At 36.2% G+C, this 24,281-nt stretch overlaps 6 protein-coding genes across 11 annotated transcripts; 4 read left to right on the top strand and 2 right to left on the bottom strand.

Moving 5' to 3' along the window:
* Positions 1-550: 550 nt before the first annotated feature.
* On the top strand, positions 551-4,332 carry LOC18016464 (phosphatidylinositol/phosphatidylcholine transfer protein SFH14). Its single transcript, XM_024156161.1, has 15 exons — positions 551-691; positions 936-1,018; positions 1,106-1,385; positions 1,500-1,599; positions 1,720-1,986; positions 2,072-2,149; positions 2,301-2,405; positions 2,484-2,533; positions 2,653-2,752; positions 2,844-2,942; positions 3,016-3,123; positions 3,216-3,351; positions 3,439-3,779; positions 3,875-3,940; positions 4,082-4,332. Exons 2-15 carry the CDS (start codon positions 1,012-1,014, stop codon positions 4,103-4,105), a joined length of 1,761 nt encoding a protein of 586 aa, XP_024011929.1. The 5' UTR covers positions 551-691; positions 936-1,011; the 3' UTR covers positions 4,106-4,332.
* A 2,331-nt stretch (positions 4,333-6,663) lies between these two features.
* Positions 6,664-8,253, top strand: LOC18016465 (GPI-anchored protein LLG1). The gene is made up of 3 exons (XM_006401305.2): positions 6,664-6,905; positions 7,027-7,086; positions 7,684-8,253. Exons 1-3 carry the CDS (start codon positions 6,818-6,820, stop codon positions 8,046-8,048), a joined length of 513 nt encoding a protein of 170 aa, XP_006401368.1. The 5' UTR covers positions 6,664-6,817; the 3' UTR covers positions 8,049-8,253.
* Positions 8,249-11,710, bottom strand: LOC18016463 (actin-related protein 8). The gene is made up of 12 exons (XM_006401306.2): positions 11,238-11,710; positions 11,070-11,155; positions 10,883-10,953; positions 10,701-10,768; positions 10,556-10,617; positions 10,370-10,467; positions 9,996-10,077; positions 9,698-9,840; positions 9,374-9,522; positions 9,014-9,147; positions 8,739-8,857; positions 8,249-8,573 (listed from the first exon to the last, which is right to left on the bottom strand). The coding sequence occupies exons 1-12, from the start codon at positions 11,561-11,563 to the stop codon at positions 8,502-8,504; spliced, it is 1,410 nt and encodes a 469-aa protein (XP_006401369.1). The 5' UTR covers positions 11,564-11,710; the 3' UTR covers positions 8,249-8,501.
* Positions 11,711-12,267: 557 nt separating this feature from the next.
* On the top strand, positions 12,268-15,477 carry LOC18016462 (uncharacterized WD repeat-containing protein C2A9.03). 6 transcript variants are annotated; one of them, XM_024156698.1, is made up of 11 exons: positions 12,268-12,676; positions 12,893-12,940; positions 13,057-13,172; positions 13,261-13,425; positions 13,518-13,604; positions 13,779-13,913; positions 14,017-14,127; positions 14,282-14,373; positions 14,472-14,577; positions 14,667-14,753; positions 14,839-15,477. In XM_024156698.1, the coding sequence occupies exons 2-11, from the start codon at positions 12,928-12,930 to the stop codon at positions 15,250-15,252; spliced, it is 1,326 nt and encodes a 441-aa protein (XP_024012466.1). In that variant the 5' UTR covers positions 12,268-12,676; positions 12,893-12,927; the 3' UTR covers positions 15,253-15,477. The 6 variants fall into 6 exon arrangements, with proteins under 6 accessions (XP_024012466.1, XP_006401367.1, XP_024012468.1 ...); XM_024156700.1 differs by having other exon boundaries at positions 12,283-12,370; XM_024156699.1 differs by having other exon boundaries at positions 12,291-12,420.
* A 2,542-nt stretch (positions 15,478-18,019) lies between these two features.
* Positions 18,020-19,507, top strand: LOC18016461 (zinc finger protein ZAT4). Its single transcript, XM_006401302.1, has one exon. The coding sequence runs from the start codon at positions 18,020-18,022 to the stop codon at positions 19,505-19,507; it is 1,488 nt and encodes a 495-aa protein (XP_006401365.1).
* A 1,476-nt stretch (positions 19,508-20,983) lies between these two features.
* Positions 20,984-22,813, bottom strand: LOC18016460 (WPP domain-interacting protein 2). The gene is given in 4 exon segments (XM_024156344.1): positions 20,984-21,726; positions 21,881-22,506; positions 22,508-22,555; positions 22,557-22,813. Coding segments are annotated over 4 exon segments (1,611 nt in total). The 3' UTR covers positions 20,984-21,046.
* Positions 22,814-24,281: the final 1,468 nt, after the last annotated feature.

Raw genomic sequence — 24,281 nt, 5'->3', positions numbered from 1 at the left:
CAAACTGACAGAGAAAAAAAAATATGAATAAGCCACCATTAAAAATGTTTGTGGGGTTCGGTGACCTAAGGTATGCAACAGATACAATGATACTTTTATTCTATCTTACAATATTTTACGAGAAACCGAATTAAAATCTAAGTTGGTTTGGTTTGTTTCACTTTGGAGATGAAGACGAATTTTGGTATCAATTAAAGAAGATGCGTCTGACATTTAAAGAAACGCATGGTGGTAAACAATTAATGCGAAATAAGCATATACACACTGTACACGCGATGATAAAAACCGTAGAAGAAAACGTGTGCAAAGGCGATTATTACCAAATTGAACCAGAAAACAAGGTCGAGTTGGTTCATCTGCGTAAAAAACGACGTCGGATTCTTATTTATTTAATTGTTTTATTTTATTTATAAAAAAATGGCGTGGAAGGAGTTAAATAGAGCGAATGAGACATGTCGACCATTTCATTTTCATGGTTGAATTGAAGAAAGAAACAGAGTCCCCAAATACTTTACAAAAAAAAAAGAAAACCCTCTTAGAGACACAGAAACATAAAAGTGCACGAAATCCTTTTTTTTTGTTTTCTTTCTTTTTTCCAAAATCTCAAATCTCTCGAGATCGGAGAAACTGTTGATTATAGAAACTTTTTTTCTGATTTCTCTCTACGGATCTCTTTGTATTATAGTAAGAGGTATAACCGTCGTTTATCCTTTTCGCTTATGTTCTCTGTTACACCTTTTGTTACTATTTTTAAAAAAATCTCTCGCCTGCTCGACTTTTGCAATCGACCTTGCTTGAATGATTCGTTAGGGTTTTGTAGGTTTTGTAACCTTCATCTGCATTGCTTCTTCTTTTTTTTTTTTCTCGAGGAATTTAGTCTCGAGTGTTTTGATTTCGACTTGTGTGTTGAATACTTTGCGGCAATTCTGTGGCAGATTAGGCCTCTTGTTTTGTTTTGAAGTTTTCTGCGGAATACGAATCAGTATTGAGACGTTTTGACTGATCCTGAATATGTCAGGTAAGTGAATGAGTGTGAAAATAAAATTAGCTTCTTTGGCTATCATTTTTTCCTTTTTGTTGTATAAAAACATGAATATATTTGCAGGTTGTGAGGGTGCAAGAGAGAGATTATCAGATTCTGAGTGCACAGAGGACGAGCCTTGGCGTTGTAGAATCGGGAGCCTGAGAAAGAAGGCGATTAGCTGTTCGAGTAAACTTACACACCCGTTAAAGCGTAAAGGCAAACGGATAATCGACTACCAAATTCCTCTCATTGAAGACGTTAGAGACGAGGAAGAGGAGAGGATAGTTCTTGAATTGCGTCAAGAACTTCTCAAGAAAGATTTGTTGCCTCCAAGGCATGATGATTATCATATGCTGTTGAGGTAAAAGTAAAGCTTTTTGATTCAGAAACCCTTTTCTTATCATAGAACTGAAGAATTTCTTAATGCTTTTGTTGTGTTCTCTAATCTGTTAACTGTACTCTTATGATTACTAAGGTTTTTGAAGAATACGGAGTTTAACATCGAGAAAACTGTCACAGCATGGGAAGAAATGCTCAAATGGAGGAAAGAGTTTGGAACAGATCGAATAATACAGGTAAGGGATATGGTTTTTTCAGCTGTTTCTTCACCACTCTGTGGTTACAGAAAGTAAGTTAAAATATGTTTTGGTGTATTGCTCTTGGGTCTAACAACAGTTCACAACTCGATCTAATAGGATTTTAATTTCAAAGAGTTGGACAAGGTTATACGGCACTATCCTCAGGGGTATCATGGAGTTGATAAAGATGGTAGACCTCTCTATATCGAGAGGCTCGGAAAAGCTCATCCCGGTAAGCTTATGGATGTTACAACGATAGAGCGATACTTGAAGTACCATGTGCAAGAATTTGAGAGGGCCCTTCTAGAGAGGCTCCCTGCATGTTCCATTGCAGCAAAGCGACGAGTCACTACAACAACCACAATACTAGATGTTGAAGGACTGGTATGGTAAACTCCTGTAGATGCTCTTAAAAAGTGATCACACGGTTTTTTCTTGATTTTATGACATCGCTCTACTGGTGACTCAGGGTATGAAGAACTTCTCTCCCACAGCTGCGAACCTCCTCGCCTCCATTGCTAAAGTAGATTGCAATTATTACCCTGAGGTAACTAACTCTTTTGAAGAATACAGTCTCTGTTACTACTCTACTCCAAGCATAAAAGGAGAGGGGATTTTTTTCATGGACCCAATGAGCCGTGTGGACATGGATATTTCGGTTGCTCTAAAAGTTTGTAATATTTCTCTGACTCTTGCAGACTTTGCACCGAATGTTCATTGTCAATGCAGGGATTGGATTCAGGAATTTACTTTGGCCTGCCGCCCAGAAGGTCCTTGATCCGATGACTATTGCAAAGATACAAGTAACCATTATCGCTCTGATTTTAAGCATATATTCTACTGTTTACTGTCAGCAGCCACTCATGACGTGTAATACGCAGGTTTTGGAGCCAAAGTCCTTGTCAAAGTTACTTGAAGCAATTGATTCCAGGTTAATTTGGTGTAGCTCACCTCATAAGTTTTTGTTTTTCAGAGATAACCTCATTCAACTTTTTGTTAAAGGCATATACTAACGTTATTAATTACTGCTTTTATTTACTCTGCACACAGTCAACTTCCAGAATTTTTGGGAGGATTATGCAAATGTCCTAATGAAGGAGGGTGCTTAAGATCTAACAAAGGGCCATGGAATGATCCTGAAATAGTTGAGGCATGTTTCCGTTTTGTTTTTGTTAATATTCAGGAATCCGATGAGGGAATATGATAGTTTGAGCTAATATTATCGGTGTCTCGTTTTGCAGCTCGTACATCACATGGAAGTAACCCCTGTACCGCAAAATACAAGAGCGCCTCCTCATATTAGAGAGAATGATTCCGCTACTAGCATGAATCCGCCTCAAGTGAGCTCTGTTAATTTCTGAGGTTTTATTTTTATGTTTGGTACAATTCTCTAGTAACTCAAATTCTTGTCAGGAAAGATGTATCAAAACTTTAAAAGAAGAGCCAGATACTGAAGAACATTACTCTTCCACTCGGTCAAGATCTTCAATGTACAGTTTAGTTCCTCCACTCTCTCATAAGGTGCTTATCAGAACCGAAATTTCTTCTCGACCTGTTTGTTTCTCAAAACATATTATTTCAATTAGTTTTTTGACGAAGCCTCTTTTGTGCAGGCTAGTACATCAGACGGTGATAAATTCATTACCACCGTGGAATCTGCAGAACCGGGTCAAGGAGAATGGTCTCAAGCCCAGTTACTTAACACGGACACTGGAAACTCTTCTTCTGCAAATATATCCAGAAGAGAAGGTTTGGTTTCTATTTCTACGTGCCCTGTTTATATAGATTCTAACCGCTACTAGAAAGCTCATTATTATGATCACTGTCACATTTCAGGTGGTCAGATTCTACGGTTTAGTGATGCTCTTAGAGAGAAAATCAAAGGCGAGAACATCATTCACTTGGTGAAGATACTAATAGCCTTCCCACTGAAGCTATTTGCTCTCTTTAGTTTCTTATTACCTGGATACTGGCAAAGACAGAACTGTGTCGATGTTTCAGATTCATCGATGAATAACCAGATTATACAGTGTTTAGATCGTCTTAAGAAGCTGGAGGAAGAATTGACAGAGATTAGTAAAAAGCCAGTAAAAATCCCGGAAGAAAACGAGAAGCTATTAACGGAATCGCTTGAGAGGATCAAGTCTCTAGAACTCGATCTCGACAAAACCAAATCAGTACGTACATTCTCGATCTTGACTTGATGCTAATATTATTATAGTATTAGTGAATTCATCTCTTTATTTGTGTGTGTGTGTTTGTTTTGTTTCAGGTATTACATTTAACGTTAACAAAACAGCTTCAGATCACAGAACAGCTCGAGTTTGGTTACCAAGAAGTAAACCCACTCACTCCTCTGTTCTTAAATTTGAATTGTTTTTTTTTTCTTCACGTAGTGAAATAATAATCATAAAAGGAAATTGAATTAATCGAGTTAAAACCCGATTTTGATTTTTCAACTGATTTTCTATGTTGGCAGCGAAGAAAGCGATGCTGTATCTGAAGCTTTTGGATTTTGGTCATAACGAAACCTTTAAAACGGAGACTTGTTAATTTACAGAAATTGAGGGTATTTTTTTTTTTTGTGAACAGCAGTATACCAACAAAAAAAAACTCAACAATCTATACGCAGACCTTTTGGGATTTTTCTGTTCTTTTTATTTTTTTTTGCTCACATCCTTGTAAACATCAGTAAATTCCCGTGTGTGGAACTAATATTAGTATAACGAATATGTGTGAAACCCTTCTTTTTCTTTTAGAAATAAAAAAAAAAACATTTGTGTTAGTAACTTGGCTCCGAATGAAATGGTGCATTGATGATGATATAAAAACACATGGCTCCGAGTTATTCAGACTTCGGCATCGGCCTAAACAGGCGTTTCCGTAAAAAAGTTTGTTTGAAAAGATATGAGCCTATCTGATTCTAATTATAGCAACATTCGTAATCATAACCTTGCATAAATATAGAAACTCTACTTATTTTTTTAGGGAATATTAATTGTCTGTTTTTGGTTTTTAACGTAGATCCACTGTGTGCAGCCAAAAAGAAAGTCACAAGTCTTTTACTGTACACTAATTCATCCATCATACTAATAGTAAAATGGTGGAATACTCAAACTAAAATACCATAACCGTTAAAAATCGGATTCTAAATATATGAATTATGTTTCAATTTCTAAATATATAGTTTTGACATACTTACAATATAAAGTAAATGTGCTATATGACCACAGGACTGTTCATAATTAGGCATATAGGAAAAATCCACTATTTATGTCCTTTATATTTTTTAATATAACGTGATTACCCCTATTCCTCTTCAACTATTATATTCCAATTTGCTTCTGAAAGGTCCAGATCCCCCCGAAATCCGTAGCCAGTTGTGCTTGTAAGTTTATCCTTTTTAGAATTTTCATTTTTGTTGTTAAACCCAAATTTGATTTTCTTACTCTATTCCTCTATAGATTTCACGCCGATGTCCAATCTTCAATTACCAGAGAGGATGTTTGCCGCCGGTTAAAAACCGATCGGAGAAAAGGTAAATTCTTACCAATAATCCAAATCAGTTCAGACCATTATTAATGCTTTTGATGAAGATGAAGTAAAGCAGCTCAAGGACTCCCAGTTGGGGAGGCTGCTAGCGACCATGGAGATGCCTTCTTTCTCTGGGAGTTTTGGGTTCGATTTGCTAGTCTCTAACATTAAATCCAAGGATGAGTTGGAGTTGTCGCAGAAGACAATCGCCGTGAAAAGCTTTTTTTTTAATGCGATTCAGCTGGTAATGATGGCGGCCATTCCAACTCTGACTGAAGTTGTTCAAACTCCGTCTAGGGACTCTGACAGTGACAGTGAAGATGAGTCTGATGTACACGACGATGTAAGTGAGCTCGATGAAGAAGAGAAAGTTATGGTTTAACTAGTGTTATGTGATATTTTGTTTTGTAATCTATAACAACAATTAGATCATTTTATCGCATTTTCTAACTGCTAAAAACGAAGATTTCGTTCACTGTTTTTATATTTAGTTAGCAGAGTACCTAATGTAATATCATCTAACATTTAAATTACTTGCAGGTTTTTGTTCACTCTATCATTCCTAGTAACGCCGAGTGTGTCATTATCACTCTATCATTCCTAGTAACCTATAACAATAATTAGATCATGTTATCGCATTTGTTAACTGTTAAAAATGAAGATTTCGTTTGCTGTTTTTTATATTTAGTTAGCAGAGTACCTAATGTGATATCATCTAACATTTAAATTACTTGTATGTTTTTGTTCACTCTATCATTTCTAGTAACGCCGAGTATGCCATTATCACTCTATCATTCCTAGTAACATGAGCTCGATGCCATTATCACTCTATCATTCCTAGTAACGCGAGCTCGATGAAGAAGAGAAGGTAATGGTTTAACTAGTGTTATGTGTTATTTTGTTTTGTAACCTATAACAATAATTAGATCATGTTATCACATTTGTTAATTTCTAAAAACGAAGATTTCATTCACTATTTTTTATATTTGTTAGCAGAGTACCTAATGTGATATCATCTAACATTTTTACTTGCAGATTTTTGTTCACTCTATCATTTCTAGTAACGCCAATGACATGATCTAATTTTTGTTCATTCTATTAATATAGCTTTGTGAGCACCAAAATTATGTGGTCCGCATAAACCTAGTAGCTGACCTAAGCACCCCTATAGATCCAGCATATATTATCTGCATCAATATCTCTTTATTTAAATAATTATTATAGGGTCTAAAATCGAGAAACTCGATTTGAGGGTTTTTTTCGTAACTACACGTCAATTCGAATTCAAATTTTCTCCTTTTTTACTGTTTTTCCTAGTTTCCGAATTTTGACCAATTTTAGAATTTTTGAGCAAATTGTCTCTACAATATATAGTGGAATAATAAATCATGAAAATTTGATGAGTATTCTGAATAACCATCAAGGATATTAAGACAATTAAACGTCAACGTTTTGGGAGGTGGCGTTAAAGAATCAGACAGGGTCGCAAGTTTCCGCGTTCTTCTAGGCTGTAATCCAATGTTAAATAATGTCATCGACCTCTCTTATATTATTTATATTTAGTATATTTTAATTTTCATTCTCTGTCTCTTTCTCTATCTTCGTGGTTCGCCATAGCTCTTCTTCTTCAAAGTCGTCTTGTTTTGTCAGATCTCTTCGTCACTTCTGTAACCAAAGAATCATGGAGCTCAACTTCCTCTCTAGAACTCTCTTCTTTTTTCTTCTACTCACAATACTTTCTTCCTTCTCATCCTCTAGTTTCATCTCAGGTACACTTTCTTCTTCTTTTCTTCCACATAAAATCTATTCGAATGTTCAACTTCCCCGATGAGATTATTCGATTCGTTAGATGCCTCACCGATTTTCTTGTCTTTTTCCCGTTAATTGCAGATGATGTGTTCGAATCTCAGACTTTGGCTATTGGACGAAACCTACTACAGACCAAAAAAGGCAACTTCTTTTAAATCTAAATAAAGAATATCTGTTTCCGGAAATTTTTACTGTTTTGATCATTTCATTTGATTCCAGTATTAAGTCTCTTTCTTGTATGAAGATCTTAGTGAGAGTTCCATTTATGTATCCCAATGTGCTTAAATAAATGCATACAGATCCAGATATAGCTAGTTACCATTCCCGCATCACTATGCATCCATATATAGATATATAACATACGCATTTCACTACATGTTCATTGACCAAATATGTAAAGTTACAATCTTGATTCTCGATTCTTGATTATACATCTGAGTCAGGAATTACTATCTTCTCACTTGTCAGTATTCTGTGTTTATAAAGCTCTTTACTTTTGGTCCTGTTTATAACCTTGCTTGATGATGATCTTCAAACCTCTACAAATGTTGTTATTGATTCTTCAAAACTCTTTGCCTCTGGATCATGGCATTAGCCTAAAACCGTTTTACGAATAGCCAACTCGCGAGTCTGTAGCGATTCTTTGCCCGTTTTGCTTCATCGGGATATAGCTGATTTTCAGACAGTAATGTTGGGTTTTGACATGATTTCTCTTCATCTTTTTTGTAATGGAAACAGCATGTCCCGTGAACTTTGAGTTTATGAACTACACAATCATAAAGAACCAATGCAAAGGTCCCAAATTCCCACCAAAGGAATGCTGTGCCGCCTTCAAGGACTTTGCTTGTCCTTACACCGAAGAGCTCAACGACCTTAGCAACGATTGTGCAACCACCATGTTCAGTTACATCAACCTCTATGGAAAATACCCTCCTGGACTGTTCGCTAACCAGTGTAAAGAAGGCAAAGAAGGTCTCGAGTGCCCCGCTACGCCTCCCGAATCCGCAGCAGACGCAAACGCAAACGCAGCCACCACTGCTTCTTCTTCTCGTCTTTGGCTGACCGTTTCCGCAGCTTTGTTGGTGTTTGTTAAGTTGTTTTAAGGCGGGAGAAAGCAGAATGTACGTGATGTACTTGTAACAACCTGAGGAAGAGAGTGTCTGTATATCCACGATTTGTTTTACTTGTAATGTCTCATTCTTTTGATTTTAGGAGCTTCAAAAATTTACTAAATGATTATTTGTATGACTTTTGTGTGTATCATTGTATCTTTATCTATAAATCGACCAATGAAGTAAGGACTGATTACAAAATCACCAAGAATAGGCTCTTTTAAGCACAGTATGTAGATGTAAAGGTAACATCTTATTCTTGTTCACAATGGTTTTCACAAATTATTGTTTTCTATAGGCTTTGGAGTGCAATCAATAATGGACACTATCACTATACATACGGACTTATATAAAGACATGTAAAGTACCGTAGAACTAACAGTTACATGCCTCTCTCTCTCTATATATATATATAACGTAGGAGAAGTAAAAACTCTGAGAGATTCACCACATTAGTCTTGACTTGCGACGGAACTGCTTCCTTGTAATACACCAAGGACCAGGAAAGGTGCTTAACTGCGCATAGCAATTAGTAAAAAATGCAGTTCAGTAAGGCTCACAAGATTGGAAAAATTGTTAAATCTCATCTTTAGTGCCAGTCCCACACTGCTTAATATTATTTGACCAAAATGTGCCCTGTGTGTATATGAATACAAGGGTAGGCTTCAGATAGTAGCTTACGTTACTGATAAGCTTTGCCCCATGCCAGGCTGTGTCCACGCCACAAGGAGGAGGGATTACTCTGACTCCATTGCATATAGATGGAGAAAGGTAGTCATGCAGTTCTTTCTCTAGCCTCTCTGGATACAGCTCACAAAACATGCAAAAAGCCCATAAGCACGCTTTTAGATTGGCTTTCAAAGATCTTTCAAGTAGTATGCAAGAAGAACTGATTTTTACTTATTCCCGAGTAGATCATGGCATAAACTTAAAAACAAGAGGAAATATTATTGTACCTGCAAGTCCTGGCAAACAAGCGCTTCCTCCAGCCAAAACTACAGTCTTGTACCAGCTATCATCACCTGTAAGTCCTGCTGCATCACAGTGGTCCATACAGAGCGCGACTGCCTGCTGCAAACTCATTGCACGCCTGTTAACGCAATGACAGAATATTACTTCACAATGCTAATTTTAAGAAGGAAATTTAGGATTCAAGATGAAAATAGTGGTAACTTGCTAACAAATTTCTGCAGTATACTGTATGGTCAGATGATACCATTCTTAGTTTCAGAACTAATTCAGATTGCATCTCTTAGTATGACTCAAGGTTTTATCTTTTCTTAATCACTGATGGTAATAAGTAGGGTAGGCCTTACATTCCAGCAAGACGTGGTTGGAATAATATCTCCCCAGTTTGAAAACGCTCCTTTGACAGAGTAAACCATCCTTCACCAGCGACTTCCATTGAAGCTTGTGTGTCTCTTGAAAGTTCAGCTTTATAATCCAGAGCCACATAACACAGGTTCTACGTTCGCATAACAAAAAAATCATCATGTAAATTCGATTTAGTACAAAGAGCTATAGTCAGTTACTTCTATCTTCAACGTTTAGTGAACTAATGCAGAGCCTTGTAAGGATATCTCAGTAACAAAGCGCTTTGAACAAGTTAAATTTCAGTAACTATAAGTAATTGGTAATACCTCTTTTAGAGTACGAACAGTGTAGAGCGATTGGAAGGTAATATTGTTCTCTTGCATCTTCTCCTTAAGGAAGCCGGTGAGTTTTAACGCTCCAAAACCGATGACTTCTACACCTACCTGACGCATCACTTTGCCATGCAAAACTGCAAAACACCCAGCAAAAGTGAGTTGCTAAGACACTAATGAATGGTGCAGAGAGAATCAGAGGGATATACACAAGACCTTTTTTAACAATTTGAAATGTTCCTCATTGAAAAAACACAAAAGGAGTTGAATCCTAGAGAAAGAAATAGCTTACTTGGAAGGATGGTTATGACTTGGAAACCAATGTTAACAACAATTCCAGATGTCCGTCGTGCAGCATATAGAGCTAATACAGCCTGAAAAAATATAGCACGGATCATTCATGATTGGCTTATGACTGTAATAGTAACAAAACGGCAAAACCAATCATTTGGCAAGGAATGCATAAAACTATCTCCAGTTAATTGGTGAGCTAACATATCAAATTCTGGAAAAATTAAAAAACCAATATCTCGCCAATACATTCAATTAGTTCTTTTGTGTTTTAACTGTGGAAAATGTGGCTATAGAGATGGAGTATGAACCTATCTAAGAGAAACAGTTCTCTGAATCACCAGAAAAACACTTTACGCGTGAATAAAGGCTCACCTGATTCACTGCACAGACTGCAGGAACATTCATGTCAAACAAGACATTAAGGATAGCAGTCTTAAGTTGCCGCCTTGATGCTTTGGCCGATTCAGTATCTGAAAACAAAATTTAAGAAAACCTTAATTAAGCTAGAACAAACAAGATGTAGCCCTGAGAAGATAAACAAGTAAAGCCGTAGCCAACCATCAAAATGGCAGAGAGGTAGTGACACCACTATTGGCTGCATAGAGGGCTTTACCTGCATCCTGTAACAAAACTATCTCATAAGAAACTCAAACATCATTTAGCTGTCACTATAACAAAATGAAAATAAGCAAAAAAAAAAGACCTGGTGAAAATGGTTGCAAAGAACTGTTGAAGCCTAGCGTATATTGGCGACTCGATGTTGCCAAATTCCTGGCGATCAAACTAGTAAGAACTATCTTGTGTGCAAGAGAGGAAGTGCGCAAGCTTATCATCTTTTGTAATAAGAAAACACCGAAGCGATTCTCGTACAAAGAACTAACTCACCAGAAAAGTCGCAGAACGACCAGAAGGTGAAGCATACTTGCTCCAGCCAAACTTGCAATATCCAGAACCACCTAAATACAGAACAATTTTTTTTTTTTTTATTAATACAGAACAATTAAAAGAAAGACAAAACAAACAATACAAATGCAATAGGAACAACAACAAAAAGAACAAAACAAAAGCATACCATCAATAATTACAGAACCAGGAACTTGTGCCCTCTGACCATAAATACGCATGAACGACAATTCCCCTGATTGACTAGAAACCATTCTGCAATAAAAAAAACAGATAAAGCTTGAATCTTTTACAGTGATTCACCATCAAAATGAAGACTTTAGCTTCGAGAATTTACCGGAGGGGATATCCAGAACGCAAACATGTCTCGGCGAAGAAAATGGCGTCCCATGAATCTTGCGAACACTGGAGATAGAATATCCAGAGACGATTACCACCAGCCAAACATTTCCATGCTTTGCACGCTAAGCTCAATTTCACAGCATCTCTCGGCTCCATCATCATCAGTATCTGGACTAAAATATCCATCGGTAGCTGATCGAACGCGCCAAGAGAAGACGACGAAGAAGACGACACAGGAACATGAATCGCCCTTTGGCTCGCCGAGTCCTTACCACTATTCGATCGGCTCCACACCGATCCCCATACTTTCCTCAGAATCATTGCCGAATTTCCCCTGAAGCGCCGTTTTTTTTCCTCAAAAGGACAGGAAAATTAGAAATTTTCCCGAGAAAACGAATCAATCAGGAAAAGATTTGATAACACACGGCGTTTTTCTCTTTTCTTTGATTGACAAAAGAAACAAAAAAATTGGAGAGAGGAGAGGCTAAATGTTGTGTGACGTTTAGTTGGGATGAGACTTAACGACGTGGACTGTTCATGATATAGACACGTGTCCACTCGCGCGCTAATGATTCTGTTACTCCACGCGCGAAGTTTTTTTGGACTTTAAGACGAAAGTGGACTCTCTCACTCACCGACTCAAATGTCAATCATATCATAACGATATTTGTGACCACAGTGCGGAAAAAAATCAGGACCACGTGCTCGAGTTTTCTTTTTATTTTGTTCGAAATTACATAATTAAATTATATACATATATTGGTTCATGCAGAAGTACAGCAAAAAGTTCATGATTCTGCAAAAAAGTTCGTGAATTTCAGTCCTTGTTTTAGGGATTAATTAGAAGAATCTACGAATGTTACCGAGAATTGTTAACTTTATTTATATGAAACCATAAAAAACAAATTAATATTGGTTTAACTTCGATGATTTAGATGAATGCGTGGTGATTAGTTATTGGATATTAAATTGCTGATGTGGATATAATGTCTATGATGCAAAATAATTAACCAACTTTTTTTTTTATATATGGAGTATAGATTTTTTTGAGACGCTGTGTACAAATTCGATCCTCAGATCCGGTGATTACCTAAATCACGTCAATTTTCAACCAGTTTTTCAGATTGGGTATCCGATTTTCTTCTCATTTTTTTAGTCCTCCGATTATTTTCTTCCTGGTGAGACTAGACGAGACCCCTCTCTTCGAAATTAGGGTTTTCTGGGTTGATGACGATCTAATTGAATCCATATCTATCTTTTCGTGTTTTTGAGTTTGGATTTTAGTGCATGATATCGAAATATTTTGATCTTTTGTGTCGGCTCTATCTGCTTGTGCTTGTTACGTTGGAATTTTCAATTGAATTGAAATTCCGGGATAATTCGGATTTCTGGAGAAGTGAAAACTGAATCTGTCCCTCCTTCTTTGAAGTTGTGGTAAGCGTAAATTTAGAATTTGGAATCCAAATTTTCTCAAGGGAGACTTCTTATTATGCTCATAGAGCTTGAAATTTCATATCATAATTCGTTTTGAGAAATGATCGACGATATAATTAGAAAGGTTTTCTGTTGCGTGATTTCGTGGATTTGATATTCAAAAATTATGAACTGGCATGATCTTCGTCTCAGAGATTGTATTTATTACTATTGCAGGTTGGAAGCTGGATTTGCCTGGTTTAGAGGTCGATATGGCTGACTTTGGTTTGTTCTGTTTCCCTTGTTTAATGGAAGTTGTTTCATCTCTGTGATTTGAGAGTTTTCACCTCTGTTCCAAATTGATCTCACCATGTCTGATTACAATGGTGATGAACCTGAAGATGAATATATGGCTGATGAATACGACATGGATGATCTGGAGGATGATATGAATGCAGAGTTTGATGGAAGGGATATCGATGCATCTGATTCCGAAGTTGAAGATTTCGACCAATTGGTTTGTTCTCCTCTGTTTCTCATTTTTTTCTTAGTCGTCTTCTGATTGTCTTGGATATATTCTGAACACTCAATTACGTATTTTTCAGAACAAGGCTGCAGATACTTCTGCTGCTCAAGCTCGGAATGGAAAGGACATTCAGGGGATACCGTGGGATAGACTTAGCGTTACTAGAAAAGAGTACAGGAAAACTAGGCTAGAACAGTATAAAAACTATGAAAATATACCCAACTCGGGCGAGGCATCTATGAAGGTGAGTTTCATTTCATGCTTCTTCAAGGTTATCTATTAGGAGATATACCTATGTTGTCCTTTTCTCAATCTAGACCTCTATATTGGAAGCAGAACTGCACGAAGACTGAGAAAGGCAGCTCTTTTTACACGTTCAGGAGGAATTCTAGATCAGTTAGATCAACCATTCTTCATTTTCAGGTTTGTCAAGTGCACCATTACACTTAAACCCCTGTTTCTATTGAAAAGTTTATTCATTGTGTGATTCGTGGAATTCAAATGTAAACTCCCCTGTGCTAGTATTGCTGATGGAACCAGTGTGTCATGGAACGCTGATCATAGTCAGGCTAAATTATTTTCTATTCTTTACTGCAGTTGAGGAATTTGGTCTGGGCTACATCAAAACACGATGTGTACCTGTTGTCCAACTACTCTATCAGCCACTGGTCTTCTTTGACAGGTTGCAGGAATGAAATTCTGAATGTTAAAGGTCATGTGGCTCCGTCTGAGGTTCGATTTTGAAGCCTTATCTAAACATCTAATTAGATTGAAATTCTGGGTTTCTTTTCGTCTCTGTTGGGTTTATCTAAAGCCGATGTTCCATTTTATTCAGAAACATCCCGAGAGTTTACTGGAAGGATTTACAGAAACTCAAGTTAGCACTCTTGCAGTAAAAGAAAGGCTGCTAGTTGCTGGTGGTTTTCAGGGAGAGCTCATTTGCAAGGTTAGTTTAGAGGCTTTGAATGGATCTCAAGGATAATAGCACATGGCGGTGTTTCCACTAACTGCTTTGAATTCTCTTTCCATTGATTTAAAACTCCAACGAAGTCACTTATTCATGTTTTCTAATTTTGTGCATTTTTGTTTCTCCTACACAGCATCTTGATAGACCTGGTGTGAGCTTCTGCTCACGCACAACTTACACCGAAAATGCTATCACCAATGCAGTAGATATATACAGAAACTCGAGGTACCTCTTTGCCTTTCATATAAATTTGGTGGTTCTGGACTTCTGAGTTTAGACGATAGGACAAACAGAAACTGAAACTAGTTACGTGGTCCTATTAGCGGCGCACTTCATTTCATGGCCTCAAATAATGACTGTGGAGTCAGAGACTTTGATATGGAGAAATATCAGCTTGTCCAACTCTTCCGTTATCTCTGGCCCGTCAATGTAAGCTCACTCACTTTCTCATTTTGTTGAATCACCTGTGGATAAATAACACTCGATCTTACAAAATTCTACTTTGCAAAATTTAACAGCATAGCTCCCTAAGTCCTGATGGAAAACTAGTAGCAGTGGTGGGAGACGACCCAGATGGTCTATTGGTAGACTCAAGCAACGGACAGGTACACTTAACATTCTTTGTCCCGGTACAGTCTATGTTACTCCGGTTAGGTGTTGGAGCCTTATGGTTTTGAATTTTGTTTGCAGACGGTCGGGACGTTGAAAGGTCACTTGGATTATTCATTTGCATCGGCTTGGCATCCCAACGGTGTAACATTTGCCACGGGAAACCAAGACAAGACCTGTCGTATTTGGGACACAAGGAATCTGTCGGAATCAGTCGCTGTACTAAAAGGTAACCTTGGAGCGGTCCGGTCCATCAGGTTCACATCGGACGGACAGTACATTGCAATGGCCGAGCCAGCAGATTTTGTCCATATCTATGATACAAAAACAGGTTACAAAAAGGAGCAAGAGATTGATTTCTTTGGAGAGATTTCTGGGATTTCGTTTAGCCCAGATACTGAATCTCTCTTCATCGGTGTTTGGGACCGGACTTATGGAAGTCTCTTGGAGTATGGTCGAACCAGAGACTACTCTTATCTCGATTCGTTACTTTGATAAAAGAATAAAATTTATATAAAAGAAAAGAAGACTTACATTAATCTGTTATTTGCCGTCTTGGTTAGGTTCATAATCATACCGGCAAAAAAAAAAGAGACTACGGTTCGATTCAGAAGCTGTTCTTTTGTGTAATATGCTTTGTTGTGTTTTTAAAAATGTACATTTTCCACGGACTTGGGAATTGCCTTGGGATCATAAGTCGAAACTCAATCCCTTCGAAGATCTTCTAGATTTCCAGTTCGAAGATTTTATCCCATAAAACAAATACAAAAAGCCATAGAGTTAGATACATTCTCTTAATTGAGCATCGATTGTATATCGTTAGAAGAATATTCTCTTAATTATGGAAGGATATATAAAAACTTGTATAATGTAGCTGGTTGGTTTTTGTATTTTACTTTATTTTTACTTATGGCTGTGATTGATCTTCTCGAAAATTTAGGTTGTTTAGATTCATTTTGTTTTTCAGTTTTTTTTCTTTATTTTGTGTGGAAATAATACCAAATAAGTTGAAATAAATTAAATAACTGTGCTAAGTTGATCTTAACATCTCCTACAAGTTGTTAAGCATTGATTGTAAAGAGGATTTTTTTCTATTAACTCACTGATCCTCCATTTTATTATGATTTTTTTGAAGTTTAAATCTCTCACAACTTGAATGACTCGTAGGAGTGGCCCTCCACTAAGTCGGCCACTAATTAATTATCAACATGTAGGTAATATATTGTTAGTATTACTACTATTTACTTACCAGTGAATATAAGAACTTACTAGATAACCCAAAGGCTATCTACCTCCACGCGGCCTTGTTCCATTAAGTTTTCGTCCATTGCGCAAAATTCTCTACCGTTGTTTTTCGCAGGAGTTTGTGCTGTATTTTGGTTTCAAAAAAAAATTGCAATAACTACGAGAATGAATTATGTACAAAAAGATTTGCAAAAGTTTACATGAACAAATTAATTTTGATTTATCTTATGGATTTATCCTTTATGTAAAATATTAATTGAGTTGATTGAGGCGGTGAATGAGATATGCATAAATGTAAGACTGGATAAATACTTTACCTTTCTAAGTTATTCTAACTAATGTTCAAAAAAAAAAAGTTATTCTAATTAAGAAATACCAAAAGTCTCTCTTTGTTAATATTATATGAACAAATAATTATTAATTAATATGATCCACAAAAAAATATAATTATTAATTAAATGTATCTAACAGTATCAAAAAATTTTACATGTGTTGTTTCTTATACAACTTTTTATTTTCATAAAGCATTGAATAAAAATGGAAATGTTTCAAAAGGTAAAAATAGATAAGATTACCTTCAGGGAGGGACAAATATTGTTATTAGATCTTATACTAATATGTGGCAGTTGAAATGACTGAAAACACTCTTTCCAAAAGAAAAAGAAAAAAAAAACAGTGACTCAAAACATATTTCAAAGTTGAACGAAAAACAATGGCGTCTTTGATGAAAATGGGTTTTAATTTATCTGTTGACCAACAAAAACAAAAAATATGCAAAAAAAGCCAAAAAAAACAAACCGAAAAAGAGAAAAGTAATTTGATTTCACAAAAAGGGGAAGACGTTAACTTAGTTACAAAAAAAAAATTAAATTCATTGATGGATTGAAAATGAATATTATAAAGCATGTATAGTATAACTCTAACCGGAAGTATGAATTTGAGAGGATCGTGATTGCAGAAGCGCGTGGGGCCAAACAAATATTAAGAACCGTAATTTTTGAAGACGTAAACTGGATTTAAAGAGATAATTATTAAAATAATTTACTTCTTTTTTCTTGTCCCATCTTGATAAAAAAAAAAACCTTTGGAATCCCAATCAAAGATTTTCTTTTGATACAAAGGGATATCTCATATAATAAAAATTAATGAAAATCCAGATAAAATCTTGATTTAACTGCCATAAATTGCAATGCCCACGAAAAAATAAATGGAGATTAATCACCTATTATTACTCTCCCCTAATCCCTAGTGCACGATCGATTTCGACGTGTTTAGTCCCAAACCCAAAAAACGTGAACTCAACTTTAAGTACACAAAAAACCACGCCCGCGTTTGGCAAACTAGGAAACTCAATATACCCTTTGAATATACCCAAAAGAAAATATGGTAATACTAATTACTATTAAATAAAAAGATGTAAAATTAACATAAATCAAATAATAGTATTTGCTTACACATTTACCATAAAAACTGTGTTTACTAGTCAAATACTTTAGCAATTGAGTTTTGTATAAACAGTCAAATACGACCTTCTGTAGGTTAAAGTCATATCTTGTATAGTTTGGTAAGTGGCTAAGTGCTAGAAGGAAGAAGATACGATACACAACTATACCATTTAATTTTTTAACAAAAAAAGTATAACATTTAATTAAAAACTTAAATAACAAAAGCTATTTCTTATATATCAACAAAATAAATAGAGACTATTCATCCAAAAACGTGAGGCACAATACAGACTCTTCTTCACTCTTATGGCCATAGCCTCTTATTTTCTCTCTATTGCCTCTTCTTCTTCTTCAACTTCTTCTTCAGCTTCTCCTTCGATTTCTCTTTTATCTTTCTTCGATTTTCATATCTTTGAGATTTTGTTTAGTTTGAGAGCTGTGAGAGATTGTCTTCTTCACTAAGTTAGGGTATCTACAGAAGAAGAAAACCCTACTTTTAATTATCAGCTGGTGAGATCTGTCTCAGCTTCGATCTAAGCTTGGTTTTTGTGTGGATTCAAGCTTCGAAAGCAATGGAACACTTACGTGGATACAAAACCAACTGTGGATTCTCACTTGGGAGGCCCAGATTCGGATCTGTTAAGGTTAGAATTCCCAACTTCCAACCTTTCATAGCTGAAAAAGGAAAAGACATAGAAGAAGATCAAGTTAAAGAAGAAGAAGAAGAAGAAGAAGCAAAAAGCATCGGTCTCGAGGAAGAAGAAGAAGAAGATGATGGAGCTAAGAGCATGGATCTCGAAGAAGGAGATGTGGAAGAAGAAGAAGAGAAGAAGCACATATGTTGTGAATGTGGTAAAAGGTTTAAGTCAGGTAAAGCTTTAGGAGGTCATAAACGGATTCATGTGCTCGAGGCTCGAAAATTGGCTATGGTGAGACCAAAGATGGAGTCTGGTGTGGTTGGTAGATCTGATCAGAGAGATGAATTAGAAGTTGATTGTTGTGTTTGTCATAAGAAGTTTACATCAATGAAGGCTTTATATGGACACATGAGGTTTCATCCAGACAGAGGATGGAAAGGAGTTTTGCCTCCTCCTCATCCACTTGGTTACTCTTCGTCTTCTACACTCTCTATTGATGATCATGATCATGGTGAGTTTATAAGCTCGGATTATGATGATGATGACTATGATGATAATGATAAAGATGAAGATGATGATGATGATGAGAACTCGGAGTTATGGGATAATCATTGGGAATCTGAAAACGTTGTTGACCTTAAAGAATCGATTAAAGGATGGGGGAAGAGAGCAAGGAGAAGTGTTTTCAAGGTTGGTGAATCAGATTTGAAGGATCCAAGATCAGAAGATATGAAGGATATTGATGCTAAGGATCTATTGATCTTAGCTACTACTGCAGAAGCTGTTGATCTCGATGTTACAGAGACTTCTGATTCACATTCCGTTGAAGAGATGATGATGAAGAAGAGGAGGAAGAAGAAGAAGAAAAGGTTGTCTGAGATGGATAAAGAATCATCATCAACTCATGATCATCATCAGCTTGAGGTGGTTGTTGCTGCAGCTGAGGAAGGTGGTGGTGCACGTGAGAAGCACGTGTGTGTGACTTGCAACAAGTCTTTTACTTCTTATCAAGCTTTAGGAGGTCATAGAGCAAGTCACAACAAGGTCAAGATATTGGAGAATCATCAAGCTAGGGCAAACGGTGAAGCTTCATTGCTTGGAACTGAAGCAATAATAACCGGTTTAGCTAGCGCTCAAGGATCAAACACATCTTTAAGCAGTAGCAACAATGGAGATCACGTTTGCAACATTTGTCATAAAAGCTTCCCAACAGGTCAAGCTCTTGGAGGTCACAAGAGATGTCATTGGACTGGACCAGTTTCTAGTGAGGCGGCTGCAACCATTGCAGCTACAACAGCTTCAACCGCACCAGCAGCAGCATATGCTAGTCAAGTAACAGAGACAGTGGTGCAAGAGGTGAAGAAATTGAAGAGAACGTTTTTGGAGTTTGACTTGAATGAGTTGCCACCTAACGAAGAATAAGAAGAAGAAGAAAGAGTCTAAGAAACGTATATATGCAGGCAAGTAAGATTTTTAATTTGAAAACCCCCAAAAAAATAAGAAAAAAGAAAAAAAAATATCTAAAATTAGGGAGTAATGATGGTAAAAAGAGTTGTTGACATTGTAGTCTGAGTAACAGAAAGATATTTTTGGTTTTTGGTTCTTGAGGTTCTTGGTGTTTGGCTTTTAATCTAATTTGGTGGGGTCTTTTGTTTATTTGATGAGAGGGGATATATATACTATCTTGTATGCTTCTCTCAAGCTTTGATTTTTCTTTCTTCCTTTATTGTGCTTTTGGATTCACATAAAGCATGATGGGTTTAAATTGACCAAAGTTCCATAAAGTAAACTATCTTATTCATCTCACCATCTTATCTTTTTTTTTTCTTCTTTTCAAACAAATGGTTACTCCATATATTGGATAATCGGATTTATTTTGTTGTTGTGTGTGACGAATTGATCATCAATAGTAGAACTTGCTACCTTTAATAGGAATACCGAACTATAGACAACCAAAATTCTAGTTTTTAAACACATCAACAGCTGAGCTAGATTGAAAGAAAGAAAGAAGAATTAAATCTCTATATTTAAATATAATCTCTATCTCATCAAATCCAAAGTTTTAAAAGGATTTGGAAGTTTACAAATCCAATGATCATCGATAAGACACCTATGAGTCTAAATCATAAGTATATTGTTTATTCGATTGTTGGTTTGGTCTAAAACTCTTCAAGACGTGGGCATTGTTAATTTTCTATATATGTGCATAAACCAACATTAAGATGGCTGTTTATCGTCAAATGTCAAAGTCTCCACTTGCAGATAATGACATAAGACCAATTCTTTAGTGTCATCAGAAACACCACATAATGTTACCATTAAATTGAATTTGTCTTATTCTTAAGAGCTAAGATTGTTATTTGGTCAAGAGCTTGTATATTCAGTTTCTACTTTGTCGCATCCAACTAAATTTTATACGACAGCAAAATTATTCTAGACCAATACAGTAAAATCGATGATAAAGTGACTGTTTTTAAGCTGATTTGGTCTCCGGTGCAACGAAATTAAAGCTCAGAGTTTTATGGTTACTCAAAAAGTTGACGAAAATCACTCGGACACAAATGACTAACACTCTAAATTGCTCCTTAAACCAGGTTAATCATATGGAATGGTACCCAATTCCATTTTTTCTCATAAGATAAAGATCAATGTGAATGTGCAAACTTTTTCACTTGTCTGTTTATTATATATCTTATCTTCGACTTATTTTAAAAGGAGTGTATGGAAAATGATGGCAAAGTTGACAAAAAGACAACAATACGTAACATTCACACCGACGTCATGCCATAGCAGCACACAGAAAAACAAAGAAGAAGCAGAGAGTTGGTCTGTTGAAGCCAAATATGTTACACTATATGTAGTAAATATATGGATTATTAAGAAAAAGAAACAATGGTGAACAAGAATATAATAACAATAATAATCATAACTAAACATATCTGTACCTTGAAAAATAAATTCTCATGTGGGTACAACATTCTCGGACTCTGGCATTAACAGGAAATTAAAAAGCATAAACAGCAAGCCTAACTGTAGAAGAAGACATGAGATGGTCTTAAACATACCCTTCTTGAAACTCTTCACTTCTTGGACCTCTGTGATCTCTACACACTGGTTTTGTAAATCTTGAGCTTGATTCTTGAGAATCTCAGCTTTGGTTTCTGCTTCTCCAAGCTTTGATAGCGTCTTATGAGCTTCATTCTCAGCCAATGTCTTCTCTTCTCCAATCAGTTTGATCTGTCCTTTTAAGTTTTCCACTGAGCTTGAGAATACAAGATGTTCAATCTCTGCCTCCATCTTTTGCTGGAAAATGTCTTCGATCCCGATCTCTGTTCCTCCATTACGCGGCTCTGAAAGGCTTATTGTGGATTTGAGTTCACGGATTTGAGATTCTTTAGCCTCGAGGATAGACCTTGTTTCTTTCAGTTTGATCTCCAGGTGCTCTACATTGTTCACCAGGTTTCGTATCTCGGAATCTTGAGAAGTTAATCCCGGTTCTCCCATATTTTCAGACCCAAACCGGCGAGAAGAACTTGCTTCACCAGCTCGTTCACGTCCCGCGTGTATGCAACTTCTGCTTTCTGCTCCATCATGCAGTGATGACATAGATTCTTTCCCAAGCTCTTGAAATTTTTGAAGCTCTGAAAAACAAAACGGAACCAGAAGTTCAGTTAAACAACCATGTTAATATTTACAAGGAACTATAAGGAACCAGTGATATAAATATTAATGACTACTACAATGCAGCAACCATCAAAATCCAAATGAAAACACCATATATTATGAAGTTGCTACCTTTTTTTAACGCTTCCTGCAAACTGTGGAAGCTGTTGAAGGCCTCAGTTAATGGATCCAGATTGTCTGAGGAACCATTGTTCTTGATTTGGGATTCTTCCACAGAGTCTCCTTGTGAATAATCTTCGGTTTCTTCTTCTTCTCTAGCGTTATCTTTATGGTTGGAAGTATGTGCCTCATGATCACTATTTTCTTCGTTGTAATCCATCATTCTTCTCCCTCCCTGTTCTCTGCTACTCAAACTATAGGAAGCACCCTGCATAAACACAAAGTTGGAGCTTCTTGAGTCAGCAGATTCCATACTGGAATGAGAGTTTTCCTTCTCGATTTTGATCCTTTCTCCTCTAACTTTCTTACTCTTCTCTACACTACTCTTCCTTGGTTGACCACTATCACCCAAGCTAATCACACTCTTATACTTTGCGCTCTGTTTGCCCCAAGAATGACCCGTTTTCCTCTCGTACCTAACCTTGGAACCACTGGCTGCAGTCGAGGACTTGCTACTTCGGTCCTCACTGTTATCCGAATCCATACCAGCTGAAAAAGCAAGACTAGGGCCATGACTAGACTCAGCTTTCGCAAATCAGCACGTATCACGAGCACGAGCAGACTATCTGTTCACTTCAATGAAGAAAATGCATTTGTTTAGCATGAGGATCTGTAGCTCCTGACACACCTCTTCATAACTTTACTGTTCTCCATATTCACAGAGGTATTATCCTTAACAAGATCTCTCCTTACCTTCCTCCTTCTCCATTTTCTTAAACCAAATCCCTTTGATATAGGAGGAGAAGTCTCAACCGGTGGATTCGACTGTTTATCGTTATCAGCTGTAGAAGCAGAGACCAGTTTATCCCCAAGAGTCTCAACTTCATTAATCAAGCCATTATCTTCAACAGACTCGAGAGCAGAGCTCTCACTCTCCAAATCCATGACGATACTAATATCTCATCCTCCAAATTAACATCGGATCAAAATATCAAGAGCAGCAACAACCATCATTCCAGCAGGAACCAGAGGAATATTCAATAAACCAAAATGGAAAAAAACCCAGAAAAAAAAAAACAAATTAAATCATACTATACGTCAAAATTTAACTCAATTCCCAAATTAAATGCAATAGAAACCGATCACAATCCTTTTTTCTTCCGTTTTCGTAAGAGAGCCAATGATTGGAAAATCAAATCCAATTGAGCCGAAATTTCGAGCTGACGTACCTAAAATGGGACGCAAAACCTCAAAGATGGTTCCTTTACAGAGAGACCGAAACGAAACTAGAAGATGATGGAAAAACCCTAATTTGATGAACGATTCGCAGATCTATACATCCGAAACTGATTGAAATGTTGAACGTTTCGCTGCGGAAAAACGTTAACTTTCTGTTTTCGCTTACAATCAAAATTCTTGTTTTTTTTTAGTTAGAGAAAATGCGAACGTGTAAGCGACTTGGTCGGGACACGTGGCGAAACCGCTGGCAACTGCACCAACAAGTCGGGCATTTTACAACCGTTCGATTCGACGTGATCTTATCTGGTCCGATCTAGAATTCGACGGTGTGTGATATGCCGTTAAAAAATTAAATACGATGCTCTGCAATTTACTATTTTACCCCTCGTCTCCTCAACTTCTTCTACAGTTGTGACGTTTACAGCTTCTGTATATACATTGGTTGTTGTTTATAAATAAGAAAACAACGAGAAGTTTCCTTCAGCGTTAGATCAACGCTTCGACGTCTGTTCTCTCGTTTAGAGAATAGATACTTTATATTTGGAGTATCAGATATTTCAAATTTAAAGTACGAGGTGTTTCTCTCCAATGGTGATACTTCATAATAAACTTCAAAAAAAATTTTAATTTGTATTATAATCTTTTCTATTCAACATAATCAGTTAAAAATCACAAAATTTTATAAATAACATTTAAACATACATCACAGAAAAATCACAAACAACATTAATTAATAAAACATGATAAATAATATAAAATATATTAATAAAATCATAAATTACAATAAAATATTAAATTATTCACTAAAATTATTTCCGAAATACTCTCGTCAATTGATGCATTTCGAAGTGATAGATAAGCTTTTTTATTTTTTATTTGTAGATTACGAGTTAAAAATTGTTGAAACTGGGTATTCTCGTTGATTACCTTTTATTTGTAGATTACGAGTTAAAAATTTATGTGTTCTTTTAAAGATTGTAATGTTATGCTATATTTTTATGTGTTAATATATTTTATTTTAAATACAAGTTGTTTTTTAATTTTATCTGTTAAAATTATAATTATGAAGATATATGTAAAATAATTATGAGATATATCATTATAGAATTAAAATGATAAACAAACATAACTAATAACATTATCTATAAAGATAGATAATTATAAGGATTAAAAT

This window comes from Eutrema salsugineum, unplaced genomic scaffold (assembly GCF_000478725.1).
Source record: "Eutrema salsugineum unplaced genomic scaffold, Eutsalg1_0 scaffold_2, whole genome shotgun sequence".
Taxonomy (NCBI): domain Eukaryota; kingdom Viridiplantae; phylum Streptophyta; class Magnoliopsida; order Brassicales; family Brassicaceae; genus Eutrema; species Eutrema salsugineum.
This window is presented reverse-complemented; position numbering and strand designations above follow the sequence as displayed.